Below are 21320 nucleotides of genomic sequence, written 5' to 3' on the forward strand. Positions count from 1 at the left end.
ATCCTGACAATTACCCTATCTGTCAGTTTTCATTGTTTCTTTAGTTTTCCCATTTTAACTTTCCTTTGCTTTCATAGTAACGTTCACTTTTGTTTCTTCAGCTGTACTTTCTTTTGCATCAATTTCATGATTTATACAATCATTTATCCCTTCAGTTATGCTCACTTCTGTTCTGTGATTTATGCAATCATTTGCTCCTGCAATTATGCTTGTTTCCATTCCTTGATTCATATGGTTGTTTACTACTGCAATTACACACTCTATCATTCTATCAGCCAGTTTCGCATTTACCAATAATTCGTAGTCCACCAGAATATCATACTCTTGACAAAACCACACCCTCTGTCATCTCCTGTTGAGTCTCTCCATAAAGACACTCTCCACATTCTGCCATGTAAACATGTTATATTCACAACAACAAACCATTCTCAAAAAGTCCTGTTAATCACATTCGATTTTCATGCTGTGTAATGCACCAATCTTGTTCATAGTGCCATTTTGTCATTGCTCGATGCAATCTTCAAAAATAGTAATAATAAACATCTGTTTTATATACGCAAAGCTCCACATTCATTTACACTATACTATGATAATTAAACAAAACTACACTGAAATGCATATCTCGATTGCTAATCTTACAAAATCGAAACTTATCTTTTCAATGGCGCCTTTCACTAAGTGGCACTCTAGCATTCCTAATCATGACTATACTCTTAATTATGACTATGTTATCTGCATATCTTAAATTATTGATTCTTCTACCTAGAACTGAACTCCTCTTCTCTCTTTCATGATCTCTTTCACAACATCAGTTATTCTTTTCAAAAGCATTTGAATTTGATGATTGGAATTGAAGATGATTGGGATATTGTGTCTGCTTGTCACATGCCTCTCATTGTCCAACATCATTTTTTCAATAGTTTCTCATAACAGCTTCTGCATTATCATTGATATTCTGCAATATATATATATTAGGTTCCTATCCACTCTGTATGATTCATGTTCAGCCTATGCCACTTTTTGATCTATACTGTTGAACACTATCAGTTAACAATGCATATATGCATGTTTATATTTTTATGGGGATGGATATAACACTGGTTATGTGAATAAGAGGCTGGCTGCTGGATTACATTTGTTTTGGGCTGCTGTGTAAGCTGAATAAGAAGCTGGAGTTTTTAATTTAAGCCACTGAACATAAGCTGCATTTTTATCATGGCCTGCAGAGGTTTTTTTTTCTTTTTTCAATGGAGTGGAAAATGAAGGCTTTCATTCCACTGAGAATTATTTCACTTATTAGTTCAATGCATACGTTGTATTATTATTATTATTATTACGGGTATCTCTATGGAGTCAGTAGACTCATCACGGGAGACCCAAACTATCAAAACAATATCTATCGTATCTCTTCTTGAATTCATTTACAGACGAAGAACTCACAACTGAGTCAAGCAATGCATTCCACTCATTCACCACCCTCCAGGTGAAAAACCTCATTCTCACACCCTTGTTAACCACACTTTTTCCTTAATTTCCAGGGATGACCTCTTGTTCTTCTATCACTATCACACAGCTGAAACATTTCCACTGCATCAATCCTATCCAGAGGCGAGTAACTAAGATGACAGCAGGTCTATGGAATGAATCTTATGAGAACTGGTTGAAGATTTGTGGGTTGCAGAAATTAGTTGATAGGTGGAAGAGGGGAGATATGATTGAGACATTCAAATTACTAAAGAGTTTCTATAGGATTAATTCATAGGATATTTTTGAGATCAGGACTGGTGGTGGGAGAACTAGGGGACACCTATGGAAGCTGGGCAAGAGTGTGGTTAGCAATGGTGTTAGAGCTGGGTTCTTTACTTTTACAGTGGTAAATGAGTGGAATAAGCTGCCAGAGTCTGTTGTGGGTGCTATGACAGTGAGTGAGTTCAAGGCAAGGTATGATAGATACTGTGAGAATGTTGTATAGTTGTGTGGACATGATGTTTAGAGTCTCCCTCGATGAGTCTAAGGATTGGTCACCTAGATTTCTTCTTGATGGGGAGGAGGTTGAGAGGATCCAGAGGCGAGTGACCAAGATGATAGCAGGTCTGTGGAATGAACCTTATGAGAACAGGTTGAGGATTTGTTGGTTGCAAAAATTGGTTGATAGGCAGAGGAGGGGAGATATGATTGAGACATTCAAATTACTGAAGGATTTCTATAAAATTAATTCAGAAGATATTTTTGAGAACAGGGCTGGTTGTGGGAGGACTAGGGGACATCCATGGAAACTGGGTAAAAGTGTCGTTAGTAAAGTTGTTAGAGCTGGGTTCTTTACTTTTAGAGTGGTGAATGAGTGGAATGGGCTGCCAGAGTCTGTGGTGGATGTTGTGACAGTGAATGAGTTTAAGGCGAGGTATGATAGATACTGTATGAATGTCGAATAGTTGTGATGAATATGATTTGGGGCCTCCCTCGATGAGTCTAAGGACTCCCTGGAGTATCCCGTAATAATAATAATATATCATAGACCTAATATATGATGACCTAATATATCATAGAGGTCATCATATATGGCACGATTATAGTGCCATAGAATACGAGACTCAGATTGGCTAGGAGGAGGACAAATTGTAGAGGAGACTTATTATTGTTATTATTATTGTATGGGCACCTGCATGGAGTCCAAAGCCTCATCACGGGAGACCCAAACTATCCACACAATCTATCTTATCTCTCCTTGAATCCATTAACAGATAGAATACTGACAACTGAATCTGGCAACCCATTCCACTCATTCACAACTCTCCAAGCAAAAAATCTCATCCTTACACCCCTACTAACCACAACTTTATTCAACTTCTTCCAAAGATTACCTCTTGTTCTAGTCCCTCTAATCAAGTGTTGTAACATTCCCTGTCAATCCTATAAAACCGTTTAAGTATCTTAAATGTTTTTATCATATTCTCTCTTTTTCTTCCATCAACCACTTTTGCAATCTGCACACCTTCAATCTATCCTCATAGGGAACATTCCACAGACTACCTCACATCTTAGCCTCTGAATCTTCTTTGGGTGCTCTGAATGGCCTTAAAGTGGAATAACAACTTCCTTATCTCTAATTGTTAGTGTGTTCTTCAAGAACTAAGTAATCTTATGAGCCACTTTAGCCACCTAAATCTCTAGCTTCCTGTATTTTGTGGATTACATTGCCATCAATGTGATACACAACTTGTAATCTGTTTATCCCAAAATACATAACTTTACATTTCCTGACATTAAACTGACATTCATTAACTTTTGCCCATACTGTCAGCCTATTTAAATTGTCCTAAAAGCTCTCCACATTGTCTTGATTAATATTACTCTACCTAATTTTGCATCATCAGCAAACAGCTGAATATTTCCTTTCAGGTTATTTCCTATATTATTTATGTACAAATTAACCAGTAGCGGTACCAGCACCGAACCTTGTAGCACACCACTAGTCACCTGTTTTCTATTTGATTCTACCCCTCCATATACCACTTTTTGATATCTGTCCAGCAGCCATCCTCTTATCCACATAACCAGTGTTATATTCATCCCTATTTGTTCTAATTTGTGTAACAAAGTTCTATGTGGTATTCTATCAAATGTCTTTGCAAAATCCAGCAGAATCATTTCAAGGTACTCTATTATAAAAAGTTAGTAAATTACTAAGGAATGAATAACCCTCCATGAAACCATGTTGCCCCTCATACAGTATCATATTTTTATCCATCCATTCTTGAATTCTCTTTTTGACCAATTTTTCCATTACACCATACCTGAAATATTGATTGGTCTATATTTGCAGCTGTGGTCTTAGAACCTCCCTTATGCAAGGGAATTATTTTGCCCTCTTTCCACTCCCTTTGAGCTCTGCCAGTGCTGAGGCTTAAATTAAAGGTCTTAGTCAGAGGCTTCCTCTATTTGCCAATTCCCTTGCACATTCTTGCAAAACTTGAGCTGATATCCCGTCTAATCCCACAGCTGTATTTACATTGAGATTCTGTAATATCCAATTCATCCACATCTGTTCCCACATCAGTCTCTGTCATGTTTGTCACAGCATTAACCTCACTTGAATTGCAAAGTGGTCACTCAGTAAGTCAAATCTTACATCATTCCTTCTGCACAACCTACATATTGATTAATTTGCTACCAATGTCCTCCCCCTCAGTTTACCTCTATCATAGCATGGTATGAGACTTACAGTCTTCACCTTCTTGCTCTTCAGTGTTGCTCTGTCTAATAACTCCTTTACATTCTCCCCCATAGAATGCTTGTCATCTCTGAGATCATTTGTGCCAACCAAGACAATTTGTTCTTTCAACTTAACTTACCTTTTTGCGTACAGAATGCATGACTAATATAATGAATTTTTGCTCCAGGGAAACAGTTTTGTTACACTTTCAATAAGTAACCCCCCCCCATGATCATTGAATTTGTTCTTTGTCCTGTGAAGGATAACATTCAAGCATGCTATTTCTTTATTTATGTCCATTTCTCGGAATGCACGACTAATATAGTGAATTTTTGAACTAATATAATGATAACATTCAATCATGCTATTTCTTTATTTATGTCCATTTAGTTCTCGGAATGCACGACTAATATAATGAATTTTTGATCCAGGGAAACATAGTTTTGTTACACTTTCAATAAGTACACCCCCCCATGATCATTGAATCTCTGTACATAATTTTCTCCTTAACTTGGTTTCCTTGTTTGTTCACTCTGTCTCTATTATTATTTGGGACCACCTGCTTCTTTTTCTTCTCAGCCCTGTTAATATCTTGCTGCTTCTGCAACTTTTCAATTTTGTGCTTTGTCCTGTGAAGGATAACATTCAAGCATGCTATTTCTTTATTTATGTTCATTTAGTTCTCATGTTCCTCCCATTTTGTGGAATGTGTCATGCAAGTTGAAACAGTTCAGTTGGACTGTGGCTGTGGAGGATGCTAATTGAGGTTCTGTTAGGAATAAGAGATCGGGGTTTAATGTCTGTAATAATATCTGACTTGAATAAGGTTGTGTTCAGACATGCCAAGAGGAGAGCAGACACTCACGTCTGTTTAGAGAGAGAGCTAGTTAAGAAAAGGTCCAGAGTGTTGGAAGTATGATGAGGATTTCTCATGTTCTGGTTGGTAGATTGACTGTTTGTGTTAGTTCATGATTGATAGAAAATGATTCAGCTTCCCTTCCAGCTTGATCTGTGAAGGTGGAGTAGGGGAAAGTGCAAAATGAACTTCCAACATCTTTCTCTAAATCCAGAGTAATTTAATAATAAGGTGGTACACCGGTTGGCAACTCATATAGGTAAATATGACCTCTCCATTGCTTCTGCCTTAGTATCACCACTCTGTGTCTGCCTCCCACTGACGAGACCTCAATAAAGGTCGAAACCAGTCTGGGTAGTGGCCCTTCCCTTAATGCATAGCAGTATACATGTCCGCAAGGAGATGTGCTTTGCATTATGAGAGATACTGAGACAAGGAGTGATGAGAGCTTGGTCCACCTTTGCTACGAGTTGCCAAGGGATGTACCACCTTACCTCAGTCCTGAAGATATTTTCAGGCGCAAACTTTGTTTGCTTATACTTGGATAAAGGATTAAACTAAATTTATTATAGACATTAAAGTTCTCAAGGAGGATAGTCTCACAATTTGGGTAATTAGTTTGTATGAAATCAGTTTTTAATGATAGATAGGCAAAGAAGACATCATGATTTCCAGATTAGGGGAACAATAAAGGCAGCAAATCAAGGCTGTAAAGTGAAATAAAGAAATAACTCAATATTTCCAATTAATTAATTGGAATTAAATTTATTAAAAATTTAAATTGGAATTAAATAGCATATCCACTCTCCAGCCAAAAGCTGTGGGTTCGAATCCCACCGTGGGCACGAATGTTTGTGATTGTCTGTGAAAATACTAGTCTTGATTAATATCTAGTGGTGGTAGTGGGCAGTAGATGGCATTGGTGTAGATGATGACGATAGTTGTGGTTCATTGTAGTTGGTGGATTGAGTGGTGGAGACAGAGAGTTGTAGAGTAGGTGCCCTCCCTTGATGAGTCTTTGGACTCCCTGGAGGTGTCACGTAATAATAATAATAATAATAAAATCATTCTCTATATCATTAATATACAACTTAAACTACAGCAAACCTAATGTAGTTCATCAAAAAGCAGATATTCCAATTTGGATAGACTTTGACAAGGGATATCAAATTATACCAAAGCACATGGTCCTCCCTATTTTTGTGAAATGGAATGTCATGTAGGATGTAATTGAGACAGCTGAGATGGAAGATGCCAAATTCTATTAGGAAAAAGAGATCAGGTTTCAATATTTATAACTGGTGGCATTTATTACTATTGTTTGTATAGTTCCTCGAATATTGGTGAAATGGATATGGAAGTGTTTTTTATTGGAAAAAGTTTTGGTGTTATTTTGGATGAGTTGGGGCATATTTTTATTATTTATACCAATTTTTTTTGTTGTACTTTTCATATTTTTAGATTTTTTGGTTATTTTTGGAGATTTTTTTTGTATCTGCAATTAAAATGCTAGTATTTTTATGATTGACTTTCATATGTAATGCAGTTGATTCAGGAAACAAAGAGCATGGGGGGGGAGGCACTCGGGCAGGGAAGGGTAAGTGACAGCAGAATTATTCGGCAGCTAATCTCAAAACCTCCAACAGGTGTTACCATTGGGTTCAGTCCTATGCACTGTCTGGCTGCCAGTCTGTGGTAAACTTTTATTGTACTTTTAAATGGAGGAGAAACTGGCTCTCTAGTTGAATAATCATAATGGTGTGTTGAGCATGCCCAGCAAGGCCATCACATGCGTTGCGTGTGATGGCCTTGCTGGGGAAAGGGGGAGGGGACAGAAAGTGGACAGCTCTACTCCGTTGATAAAAATTGCAGTAGCCATTTCACATCTCCAAAAAGCTGGGTGGTATTTCACTGGATAATTTCCTCACAACTGGGGGAAGATATGCATTTAAGGCAGCAATACTCACCCTGCAAGAGCCCTGTTTGTGAAAACAGGCCATACCAATGGAAGGTGGTGATGATGATGTGACTTGGAGAGGCTTTATATTGCACAATCTCCTGTCCAAGATCAGTGTCACGGTAATTGGATTATAGTTTAGTGATCTACTTCCCTGTCTGTTCCTTAAAATGTTATGGCCTATCTTTTCCTTATGAGTATCATATCTGGCATGTTCCTCATTCTTCCATCAGGTGATCACTATGTCCACTTACTGCAGTCTTTTTTTCTGGAATTTCATATTGCAAATTACTATGTTGTGCTTCCTTGCAAACTCAGGCATTCTTTTTCCTTTTTTCCATATTCATCTTTGTCCATTATTCTTGCTCATGTCTCTGTCCCTTCTAATTTTAGCCTTCTAAACTCTTCCAATAATCAGATCAATATATCTCTTTGGTACTGATTCCAAATTTACTTCTATGTTGTTATATAGAATTCTGTTTCTTCTTCAGTACTTTCTGAAGCAGGTGAATATATTTGTGATGTTAAATGGTCCTGCTGCAAACCTTGCTATTATAATTTTTCCTTTACTTGTTTGGATCCTAATAATGTTTCTCTTCCTCTTTCAGAAAATTCAATTCCTACTTGATGTTTTGTACTATTCCCAGACCAGATGATTCTTTCACCTTTCATTAACCCCAGTCCCCTGATCTGTCCTGTGCACTTCACTAATCCAAGGATGTCATAATATTGCTCCATCTCCTTGCAAAGCAAGTCTGGCTTTCCAGGAACCCATGTATAAACATTCATGCTTATAAGTTTTACTTTTTATTATTATTGTTATTATTATAACATCTGATTTCCATGGGGTCAGGGACTCATCATGGGAGATACACACTATCACACAATGCTCATCAAACCATGCCTTAAACCGATTCAATTGTGTCTACATTCACAACACACTCAGGCAATGCATTCCACCCACCAACCACTCTCCATGCAAAGAACCATATCAATCCTATCCCCCCCCCATCCTTTTTCTTTTCACAAGGCTTTGCAATTTACATTCTCTCAATCTGTCCTCATACTCCACATTCCAAAGACCACTGACCGGCTTTGTGAATCTTCTCTGGACCCTTTCTAACATATCCTCATCACCATGAAAACCCAGCGACCAAATCTGTGCACAATAATTCATATGAGGCCTGATCAAGACCTTATGCAACGGCATCATAACCTTTTTGTTTCTACCTATCAGGGTCCTCCTCATCATTTCTGTTATCCAATGTGAGGTCTTCGTAACTTGTGCATTGTGGCCCCTGAGTTTCAGGTCCTTGTCCACCACCACTCCCTGATCTCTCATCCCTGCTACCTCCTTTAAGATTTTCCCACTAAGTGTATACTTTGCAACATTGAACTTTTATTGTACTTTTTTTGGTAGCTGACTTGCTGATTGAACCTTGACTCAGGGTATGGTTCAATTTAGCATGGTTTACTTTTTCTTTGTGCTCTCATATTGCACCAGATTTCCATTTTGTTTCATTTTTACTGTTGGTATAGTGATACTCATCTGAATACCTTTTAAGTTCATTCATCCACTCTTAGCATGGATGCTGTTTGCATCTGTTGATGGATGCTACTGTTGCTTGTCGTTAAGACAACTGGCATGTGTCACAATGTTGTGGTCCTTTATCTTAACACAATATTTTACTGTCTGTAATAGTGTAGGTTCTATGGTTGATTTTTTTTTTAATTTTCGGGATGAAAAACCTGAGATTTCAGGAGAAAGAACCAGCTTACGCATGCCACAGATTGACTAACTCAGGAGCTGGCTGAAAAAAAGCTTCCTCTAGTCAGCGAGCAAAATTGAACCTAGGCTTTGGATGACTTAGTGTTGAAGAAGCAAACACCACTCACCACTTCCGCTGAGCTACACAAGCCTTCACATATATATACACACAGGTCTTCATAAATATATATATATATATATATATATATATATATATATATATATATATATATATATATATATATATATATATATATATATAAGCATACATGCACACACACACACACACACACACACACACACACACACACACACACACACACACACACACACACACACACACACACACACACACACACATTCATGTATGTTGAAAGCGATTAATCCCCAGACTGTAAGTAAACATGTAGGAATTCTCATCTCTCTTTATACTTTTTGATAACAGTTTATAAAGTTTGATCAGAGTAACATTCATTCCAAAAGAATGTTTTGCAATTTAAAAAAGAAAATCTTTAGTGTATCATATTAAACTGTTTAAATTAAACATATTTGGTCGTTTGATAATTAAACATACAAACTATTGTTTTAATACTGACCATTTACAAACATCTTACATTATAGCCTACCAGTTTTGCTAGCAAACTGTCTAGCATTTTCAAGTCGTTTATGGAAAAACATAAAAACTAGTAAATGCAAATTGAAAGGAACATAAAAACATTGTAAACAAACTAGTAGCTAAGGTTACACGTTCGCGTGACAGAGACTGAAAGGACTTATTGTTCTTATTCGTTATCACGCATGCGTGTTTGTTGTAAACATGTAATGTGATTACTGGCTAGCTGTAGTTCAGATGGATTTAGAGAGAGAGGATCAGGTTTTTCGACGAACTGTTTAGAATGGTATTTTTATGTACAGAAATGATGTGCTAAGCCGGAAGAGATACTTCTACTAAGATAGATACTTCTTCTACTACTAAGAGCCTACAACATCAGAGTGGTCTTCAAACCAACCACCAGCATCAGACAGTTTTAGGATCCCCAAAAGATAAGGTAAGATAAGGCTCTACACATATCCAAGAGTATATTACATTCTTTGCTCCTGTGGTCTTGCCTACATCGGACAAACTTCACAGGGTTTAGATATCAGACAGAAAGAACATGTTGGTGATGTAAACCACAACAGAAGTATCTCTTCTGGCTTAGCACATCCTTTCTGTACGTCTAACCACACGATACAGTGGCAAAATAGCTCCATGCCATATCTGGATGACGACTACAGACATCGTTTATTCAAGGAAGCCACAATAGTTTTAATAACTGGTGGAAACCTCAACAGAAATCAGGGTACCATTCTAAATAGTTTGTGGAAAAACCTGATCCTCTCTCTAAATCCATCTGAACTACAGCTAGCCAGTAATCACATTACACGTTTACAACAAACACGCATGCGTGATAATGAATAACAACAATAAGTCCTTTCAGTCTCTGTCACGCAAACGTGTAACCTTAGCTACTAGTTTGTTTACAACGTTTTTATGTTCCTTTCAATTTGCATTTACTAGTTTTTATGTTTTTCAGTAAATGCCTTGAAAAAGCTAGATAGTTTGCTAGCGAAACTGGCAGGCTATAATGTAAGATGTTTGTAAATGGTCAGTATTAAAACAATAGTTTGTATGTTTAATGTATCATATTAATTATGTTTTATTGTATTCACTTTATACAAGGTATAAAATTATTGGTCAAAAGTCAAATATGGCTGTTGTGGAACTGAAAATGGTGTCTGGTTATTTTCCAGATGAATGGAGTTTACATGAAGTAAGTGTCTTTCATGAAATTTCTTTCACAGAGCAACAGTATAATTTTATTTCTTATATTTCTTCATTTATCATTAACAAACTTTTAAAATGAATGCCATATTTTATAGCTTTTCTTCAAATCTTCAGTTTCAGTTTTTTTTATATTATTATTATTTATTTATTTTTATCATAAAAGAGAGCATAAAATGCTTCATTCTGTCTTAGCAAATTATTATATAAAAGGATATTAAATGTCAATTTTTTTTTTAATCACCAGATTCAAATTTCACTGAGAGTTTATGGGAAGATAACCTTCTGCAGTTATTTTGATTTGCATTACCTAAAAGATATGAACTCTGCCCAGTAGCCTATATAGTTGCTGGCCTGGCAGCTGTTTCAAACAGTTGGTTCTCATCAGAGACCAGACAGAAATCATGAGAGTTCTTTGTTTTAAAGCTACACTGGTCAGCAGTCATAGTGAAGAATTTATGCAAACAAAAACAATGTGTTTGGAGTAATTACTTTACTTAATTATAAGTAAAGTAATTAAAAATTATAAATAACACTTGACATTTTGACCTCTGTATCAAGGTCATCATCAGGAAAACATACATATGCACAGGACACAAGCTACATAACAATATACAAAACTAAGATAAATCTAAATGCTTTGTTAATCATTTACCCTAGCCTGACCTGTGGTAAAAAAATAAAAAATAAAAATAAATAAAATATATACAAAAATATAAATTAACAAAATAAAATAATTTTGTTATACATATCATTATAATTATATACAGATGATGAAAATAATCTCTAAATAAATAAAAATAAACTTTTATAGCAGAACTACATTAAACACATCTCTGCAGTTCCCTTATATTAAGATTTTCTTGTCTTGGGGTTCAGCCATCATGTACTGGATGCTTTATATAGGTTGAAGATGGGTCCTCCAGATTCTCTGAATTACAAACCCATCATTCTTCTTTAGATTCAAATGATGTCAAAGCATCTCACAAGCTTCCTTGAACTTTTTGTTTTAGGTTTTGGTGCAGTGTAGGGATTTAGTGCCTTCCCAGTTGATTCTCTGATATGTTTAAAGTGCATGGTCTGACAGGCCTGTTTTATCACAATGGAGGAATTTAATGTGATGTTTATGTTCGTCTTTTCTTATTAGCATGTTGCATCCTGTTTCCCCTATGTAGGGTAGATTGCAAGTGCACTGAATTTTGTAAACTCCTGTGCATGGTAAGTAATTGATTTATGCATCTACCAAGAGTTCACTTATGAAAATATAACTTTTTGACATTGGATTGCTATGGTTGAGTAGAGGGTTTTTGCTCAGTTATGGTGTCTGACGACAACCAACAGTTCGAAACAGCTGACAGGCCAGTGAAACCTAATTCAAGCACTAATGAAAGGTGACTATATGGACTCCAGGATGGAGTTCTTGTCTTTTAAGTAATTCAAACCCAGGGAATTCCTAGGCTGAAGGTGATATTCTAATAATCTTTCAGGAAAATCTGAATCTGGCAATAAAAAAAAAATGGACATTTAATATCCTTTGATATTTTTTTTAATTTATTTGTGGTGTGACAACATGGGTCAGACACCTGTGGTATTAGTAGTATCTGAGTTACTGTAAATATCTCATGCAAGCAAATTTTATTGAAGATCATGCTAAATAGGATTGAGGCCAAAGTTGAGGCAGAGAAGCCCGAGGAACAAGCAGGTTTTAGGAAAAGTAAGGGCACCAGAGATAAGATCCTTTGCCGTAGACAGATCATAGAAAAATATAAAGAATTCAGACTCCCTCTGGTAATGTGTTTCTTAGACTACGCTAAAGCATTTGACTGTGTTGAGCATGTGAAATTGTGTGAAGTATTGAAAAGAATGGGTTTTCCTCAACACTATCAGGTTGATAGCAACTTGTATATGGAGCAAGAAGCCATGGTAAGGACAGGTGTTGGATTGACTAATTGGCTTCAGGTTGGAAAAGGAGTAAGGTAAGGATGTTTACTTTTTCCTCACTTGTTTAGTATATATACAGAGGACATCATGCGTGAAGCATTGAATAAGGTCAAGACAGGAATTAGGATAGGGGGTAGATTGGTCAACAATCTGAGTATGTTGATGATACAGTACTCCTTTGTAATGACATGGAAGAACTAGGACAAATTCTTGACATAATTAACAAGATCAGTAATAACAGAGGACTTCAACTAAATCCTAACAAGACAAGATTATGGTTCTCAAAGGAAATACAAATAGGGAAGCTCTTGAGAAACAAGTTTACCTTAATGGAAAAAGAATTGAGGAAGTCAGCAAGTTTGAGTATCTAGGATCCATTATTAATGTGAAGAATTGCTGTTCAGAAGACATCAGAAGAAGGTTAAGAACAACAGTCAGAGACTTGTCTAAAATCGGGAAGGATGGATCTATCTCCATGGGAACAAAGTTGAGGATTTTGGATGCAGTTGTTTTTCCAACGGCGACTTATGGATGCAAAGCTTGGAACCTAAAGAAGTCAGATAAGAAACGGATATCTGCTTTTGAGATGTGGTGTTACAGAAGGCTGTTGAGAATATCATATACTGAAAGGCATACAAATGAATGGGTGTTAGAAAAGATCAGTAGAACTTTAAGGCTCCTTAAGGATATTGACAGAAGAAAGTTGAAATATTTTGGACACACAGAAAGGATGGAAGAGGGGACTTCTCAGAACAGTAATAGAAGGTAGATTTCCTGGAAAAAGAGGAAGAAGTAGACCATCAATGAGATGGATGGATGGTGTGTGTGTGTGTGTGTGTGGAGTGACTGATCTTCAGAGAGTTGAGGCTGCCAGAAAAGCAAACAACAGGACTACATGGTGAGGCCTGGTGTGGCACATCACCGAGCATCAGAGTGACCATACGGCATCTATAGATGCCCAGTGAACTTAGATAGATAGATGAGTTACTGTAGGATATCCTTCTAACCTGCAGACCTTTCAGATTTTTGTTTTTTTATGTGTTGGTGCACTGTGGGTTAGAAACTTATAGCATTTATAGTGTTCAAAGTACTATAAGTTAGCCTCGTAACCAATGTTCCCTCTCAACTTTCCATGTGTCCACATGCATGCTAGTTAAAAAGGAAGCACACATGCTTGGTAACTGCCAGCATAAAATTTTTGATTTCACAATTTTTAATTTACACTCAGTTATTTCAGAACATACTGTAAAAATGAATTATATGATAAATCATACTTGTTGCTTATGTTATTTCTTAATTTCTACAATTCTCTGAACAATACAGTCACTTGAACTTGTGCAAATGGAGATGGAGGTTTGTATCTACATGGATTTTTGAATTAATTTGTGAATTAATTCATAAATCCTCAGATTTATTGGTTATAGGTAGTTGATAAAAGGGCAACATTACTATGAAAAATATTGCATTAGTAGTTTAGTGCATTCATTAGAACTGCAACAACATCACAGAACAGCATTCAAGTTGCACTTAGTGAAATATTTAGATATGACTAGGACAGTGTTCAAACCAATTTTAACTCATGGGTCTGAGATCTGGGTTAGAAATAAAACACTTCACCAAAGACCACAGATATGAGAATCCTGAGGAAGATTAGAGGTGTGAACAGATGGCATCAGTGGCAATATGTTATTAAAAACGAAGATATTAGGAAAGAACTTAACATTGTTAGCATCCAGGAATGTGTTAGCAGAGCTAATCTCAGGTAGTATGGTCACTTAAAGAGAATGGAAAGGAAAGATTAGCAAAACAAGTGTTCCCTGCCAGGTTGGCAGGAAAAAGACCCAGAGGAAGACCAAAATAAATGTGGATTGATGCAGTAAAAAGTGCCTTAGAAGATAGAAATATAAGATCTGATAATGTGTTAGAGTCTTGACAGGCAACAGATTTATTTGGAGGAAAATTGTAGATAGGAAGTTAGTAATAATAATAATGTATGTTTTTCATGTAGTATTATCATATCCTTACACTCCTTGAGGGATCACATCAGGAACTTCATGACGACAACAAGGATATCTAAATAATAATATTATTATTATACGTGCATCTCCATGGAGTCCGAAGACTCATCATGAGAGACACAATCTATCCTACCTCTACTTGAACCCATTAACAGACCACGCACTCAGAACTTGCTCTGGCAACACAGTTCCCTCATTTACAACTCTCCATGCTAAAAATCTAGTCCTCACACCCCTACTAACCACACCTTTATTCAACTTCCAGGGATGACCCCTTGTTCTGGTCCCTCCAGCCTCCAAGTGCCAAAACATTTCTCCCTATGTCTATCCTATATAAATCCTTTAAGCAACTTAAATGTTTCTATCATACCCCCGCTTTTTCTCTTATCAACCAACTTCTGCAATCCACACACCTTCAATCTGTCCTCACAGGGAACATTCTACAGGCCACTCACCTCTGAATCCTCTCTACCACTTCCTCATTCCCCAAGAAACCCAGGGAACATGACTTGAGCACAGTAATCCAGATGTGGGCATATCAATTCTTATAAAGAGAAATGACAATTTCCTTATCTTTGCTTGTTAATGTGTTCTTCAATAGCCAAGTAATCTTATGGACTACCTTACCAACCTTAGCAATATGTCCTCTAAACTTCAACTCTCTGTCTGCTACCACCCCTAAATCTCTAGCTTCATCTATTTCCTGGAATACAGTGCCATCAATGTGATACCCGGTTTGTAATCTATTTATCCCAAAATACATAACTTTACATTTCCTGACATTAAACTGACATCCGTTAACTTTTGCCCATACTGACAGCGTATTTAAATGGTCCTGCAAGCTCTCCACATTGTCTTGATTAATTATTACTCTACCTAATTTTGCATCAGCAAACAACTGAATGTCAAGTGCTTTTGCAAAATCATCATGTAGCCATTTCCTTTATCCAACTCAGCTGTTACTCTATTATAAAAAGTTAGTAAATTACTAAGGTATAACCAACCCTTCACAAAATCATGTTGACTCTCACACAGTATCATATTTGAATCTACCCATTCTTGAATTCTCTTTTTTTTTTTTTAACAATTTTTACTTTTATTTTTATTTTTACTGTCACCGATTTTAGGTGTATCAAATTAAGATTTTGTATTTTGTGATTTTTGCAATTGTGAGCATATTCTCTACTGCACACACAGTCTGAGACTGGAGGCTTGCACACATGGGCTGGCAAAAATTTGAGGGAATATATCAGAATAGGTAATGAAATAGAATTTGTAGATATGAAACATAAATGATATTTTTTTTAAAAATATTTTGAAAGACGTTTCTCTGTTGTAATTCAAGAATGGTAGAAATTTTGAGACTAAAAACAGCAACTCTCTCTCTTTCTCTCTCTCTCTCTCTCTCTCTCTATATATATATATATATATTTTTTTTTTAGATGCTGAATATGGATATATTTAGATCTTTATATAATCATGACTACCCTGTGTGTGCATGCACGTGCAGGGTGACCATAATTAAAATTTCCCTATTCCAAGCCTTAATCTAATAAAATTCTCTCACTCACTTAAACATCTCTATTGTATCACCTCTTTTCCCCCTATCTGCCAAACTCTGCAATCCACATTTCTTGAAACTCTCTCTCCGTAGCTAGCATTCCAAAGTCCTGATATTGTCTTAGTCACTCGTCTCTGGACCCTCTCCAATGTTTTTACGTTACATTGAAAACCAGGTAACCAAATCTGAGTACAATAGTTCAAGTGTGGTCTAATCAATGCTTTATACAGTGGTACAACCACTTCCTTATCCCTACATGTTAGAGTACTTCTTATCATAGTGCACTATGATGTGCAGTCTTTGCTGCACTTGCAATATGCATCATCAGCAACAATTGAAGATCCTCAGTGAGTCCACATGATGTATCATTTACAAACAAGTTAAATAGCAGGGGCCCAGGAACAGAACCCTGGGGCACTGGTTACTCTTCTGTTTGAGACAGTGCTCCATCATACACAACTTCCTGGTATCATTTAGAGAATATATCCGATCCACCTAACCAATATACTAGTTATTCCATTCCTGTGCAGCTTGTACACTAACTTGTACACCAACCATGTGATAATCTGTTAAACACTTTTGCAAAGTCCAAGAATATCACTATATATGATTCTCCCTGATGTGAGGAGCTTAAGGGTCTTCCTCAGCCATAGCCAAGTTAGCCGGTCTTGGGCATGGACAGCAGTGTTTTCCCCCCCCCACTTTATCTGGAGTTTTTCATCCTGCAAACTGGCCCCGTGAACACACGCGGATCTACAGCCATAAATACTTACCCCCCCATGAGGGGGCTCAACTCGCCCCAATAAGGATGGAGGAAAAAAGGGAGGAAACTCCATATGAATAAATAAATAAATAAATTCTCCCTTATCTAACACACTCATTACCCTATCACAAAATGCAAGTAAATTGCTACAACAGGACCTACGCTTTACAAATTCATGCTTACCATCATATATGATGGTAAGTCCATCGATGCTATGTCCATCGATCCAATCCTGTATTTTATTCCTAACCAATATCTTCAACACCTTGACTAGAACTGCAGTTATACAGACTAGTCTGTAATTGGAAGCTTCTGTCCTAGAACCATGCTTGGGGAGTGGGACTATGTTGTTTCACTCCTTAGGAATCCTACTCACTGCAAGACTTTTCTTAAATAACCAGGTCAAGGGTAACTGCTGTGCACATTCTTTAAGAATACATGATGATATGTGATGCATTCCCAGAGCCTTATTAACATCTAACCCAATCAACACCTGATACACCTCTGATTCTTTGAATTCCAATTCTCCTAATACTTGCCTCCCTTCTATATATTGTATGATATCATTTACATCTGTATGATATACACTGATAAAGTGCTCATTCAATTCTTTTTTGTGGACATCACTTCAATACAGAAAAGGCAATAAAAGATTATCAAGTTTTGCAGATCATTATGTGAAATATCTAGTCACCTAACATAATAAATATTCCTTATTGATCTATTTAGTATAAAAATTATTTGCTCAAAATGCTATGTGATAATATTTAACTATTTGATTTTAGATGTTAATTATATTATGAAAGTTGTTTAATTTACTTCAGAAGAATTTCATGAAATAAATGAGATAATGTCCAAAACAGACATAATGCTGTCTGTTTTGGACATTATCTCATTCTGTTCCATTTACAAAGGTAGAACAGAATAGAGAAATATATAGAGAAGAATAACTTGACTTTCATAAACCTAATTGTTGTTAGATAGTACAATTAATACTATAAATTAACATAAATTATGTTTATTATTTTTTTTCATTATTCCTTGAACATCAGAATTTTTGTAATTGGTTTTAATGGCATTGTGACTACATGCTACTGGCACCTGATGTGCATAATTTTAAATGCTGAAAGATATCTATAAAATTAATATTGTTTTATATTAAATTGTATTTATAAAAGACCTCATATTTGTAATAACTTTGATGGGCTTTACTTATTCTGCTGAATCAGTAATTGTTGTATTGCAGGCAGGGTCGGTTTTATCATTAGGCGAATCTAGGCAATTGCCTAGGGGCACTAAGACTTCGTGGTGCCAGATTTTGCTACATAGTTCGGGGGAAAATTACAACCTTCGAAAAAAATTAATAAAAGCTTGATTAATAATAAAAAACTGAAATCATTCAAGCTGTCCTGGTGTTCGCTAATCATCCTACATTATTTTTGCCTTTCTCTGTTTCTTCCACTCTCCTGCTCTTTGTATACTTAACCTCAAGTACAGAGATTTTGATTAATAAATTTTTTTAATGTTCATAATGATATTATTTTTATAAATATCCACATGTGTAGGTGTACATGTGCTTGTGTGAGTATGACAAAATATATATAGAGAGACAATATATAGGGGTGCCTAAATTTTCTTTGCCTCGGGGCATCAGATACTCTCGGACCGCCCTGATTGCAGGACTACTTCTTCATTTTAAGATATTCTTGTTTCACATTTTCTTTATGACTCACTCCCCCCCACCTCCACATTTCCTAGCCTATAGTAGCATCCAGCTAGGTACACATACCAGCCACTGAATTAGAAACTTTATTTAATAATTTCTTCCATTAGCTCGAATTACAGCACATATGTGGTTTGGCATAGATTCCACAAGGATTGCATCTACGTCCACAACATACATATTGTTCACCAGACAGCCTGATCACTGCTGAACGATGCTTGCATGATTATAGAAGCATTATCTTTCATGAAACAGCTTTCACTTGCTGGATAAAAAGTCCACATTGCAGGATAGACTTGATCAACAACAATGTTCATTTATTCCTTGGAGATCACCCTACCTTCCAGCAATATTAGGGGACCCATTCCATACCAACACAACATGCTCCATACCATGACACCACCTTTAGAACATTGAGTTGCATTTACAAGGTAAGCTGGGTTCATTGCTTCATGTGGCTCCTGTTAAACTCTCTCTGCCTACCATCAGTACAGAATAAGGTGTACTCTGATTTGTCAGACCATATCACTTTTTTCCAGTCTTCTAGTGTCTAGTCTTGGTGTTTCTGACACCATTGTAGATGAACTTTCCAATTCTTCACAGAAATCAGTGTTTCTGTATAGGCATGCAGCTGCCAATACTGATCTTATCTTCTTCTTCCATTCCCCATGAATAGTTCAGTAAGATATGGATCAGGAACATTCCTCATTAAATACTTTGGTCAACTGCACACAGGAAGTTCTGTTTGTCTGAACAAGTCTTCTCAGATGACAGTGATCTCATTCCTGACAGACTAGCTTATGACCACAATTACACCTTTTAGACAAGTAAGTGGGTTACACTGATTAAACACCCAGGATATCTCACCTTTTTAGAAACCAGTCAGCTATGCTGTTTTCAAAATCATGGTTCCAGCCAGAATAAGCCCTTTATCAAATTCTGAAAGATCCTTTGTTTTTTCCCATTGTGATCAACACTATTAACAATTACTGACAGCAGAATTCTTAAAGTTGTTTAACACGTGGTGATGCATGTAACCAAGTATTTTGCATGTACACTGCATAAGTCATGTTTACGTACCTCTGCATAAAGGTTTCTTAATCAGTGGCTGGTATGTGTATCTCATCCTATTTGCCTCAGATTATACTTCCTCCAAACTGACACTACTTGTCTTTTGCATCTCCATCTATTGCAGGCATAAATTCCCTTGATGTCATCAACAGTAATTCACCCCCCCTCTCTCTCTCTCTCTCCCTTCTTGCACTTTCTATCCTCATGAAAGACATCACACACTGTCATTTTTATTTCCATCAGGATATCATCCTAATCCAACCATGTTTCACTTATTCCAACAATTTTTGGATCAGTGAACTGAATCAATGCAATAATTTCATCTTTCTAAATTTTAGTACTCGGGCATTTGTTAATAAACACAAAATTCAATCTTAGGTATATAAACAGTCCTAATGATATCACCTCTTAGCTGTGACTTCTTGAAAACCTCTCTTGGCCATTTACCTTTATCACCACCTAACCCATATTTTTTACAGACTCAACAACTTTCTTTATATCTCAGGCCATCCTGTTCCTATGCCTACCATTACCACACCCACACATTCACTACTGCTTCCTATATACACTCTTCTTATTTCAACAGATGATCAACAATCAACAGATGTTGTGGATTATTTATATTAGTGCTTCATATGATAAACAAAACCAAGAGATAAAAAAATTAATTTATCAATATATTATGAATTCCTTGATTTCGTGATATATAACATATAGCCTCTCCCACTCATATACCATTCTCACCTTCTGTTGGTAGAACCTGTTATCACAAACAAGACTCTGAGGTAGCAGCCCCAATACCAGAATAGGAACTCTGTGGACTAACAACCTGCAAGTCTTCAAAAATTTAAATACTGTTTTCAAGTTGGATAAATGCAGAAATCAGACAGACTCTCTGGTATTGTAAGCTTGGAAAATTAGGACACAAATTGGCCAGTTTAATGTTAAAACACTCTATTAAACAAGAAAATTAGCACAACTAAGAAAGGAGATGGAAAAATATAAAATGGAATTATTGGGAGATAGCAAATCAAGATTAGTAAAATAAATTTTCCCAGTGGGAATGTGTTTCTTTATTCAGGATGCCTAATATAAACTGATATACATCAATATGGAGTTTGAATCTTTATGAGCAAAAGATTTAGTCAAGCAATGATTGGGAGGGAGCCAATTTCAGAATGAATAATAACAATAAATCTTAAAACTAAATTTAGAAGACTAAGAGTTGTTCAGTTCTGTGCCCCAACTGAGAATGCATCCTTCGAAGCAAAATAAAAGTTTTATAGTCTCCTTGATAAAACCTTGACGATGACATGTGGTAAAGAGAGCATACTTTTCATATGTGACTTCAGCACTAAAGTTGGTACTAATAATAAGCTGCTGGAGAATGTATGGGCAAGCATGGTTTGGAAGAGAGAAATGTAAATGGTGAAGTGTTAGTGGAACTGTGTGGCAAATATAACTTAGTAATAGGTGGCACAATCTTCTAGCATAAGAGAATACATAAAATAGTCTGTGTCACTAGATGTAGAACCAAATAGATCATATTGCCATCAGCCAAAGGTGTGGGAAAATGTTATTAGATGTCTGAAATAAAAGAAGTGCTGATATTGGCTCAGATCAT

The 21320-nt window shown here is 36.3% G+C and overlaps 1 protein-coding gene across 2 annotated transcripts in view; it reads left to right on the plus strand.

The window, feature by feature from the left end:
• Nucleotides 1-21320, plus strand: part of LOC150099795 (alpha-2-macroglobulin-like protein 1) — a 1007775-nt gene that overhangs the window by 848294 nt on the left and 138161 nt on the right. For both annotated transcript variants that reach the window (XM_090403789.1, XM_090403790.1), the window contains exon 29: nt 10518-10608. In XM_090403789.1, coding sequence (XP_090259915.1) covers nt 10518-10608 — 91 coding nt within the window. The remainder of the gene's footprint in view (nt 1-10517; nt 10609-21320) is intronic.

The sequence above is a fragment of the Typopeltis vanoorti genome, chromosome 14 (assembly GCF_054136105.1).
Source record: "Typopeltis vanoorti isolate ZY-2024b chromosome 14, IOZ_Tvanoo_1.0, whole genome shotgun sequence".
NCBI lineage: Eukaryota > Metazoa > Arthropoda > Arachnida > Uropygi > Thelyphonidae > Typopeltis > Typopeltis vanoorti.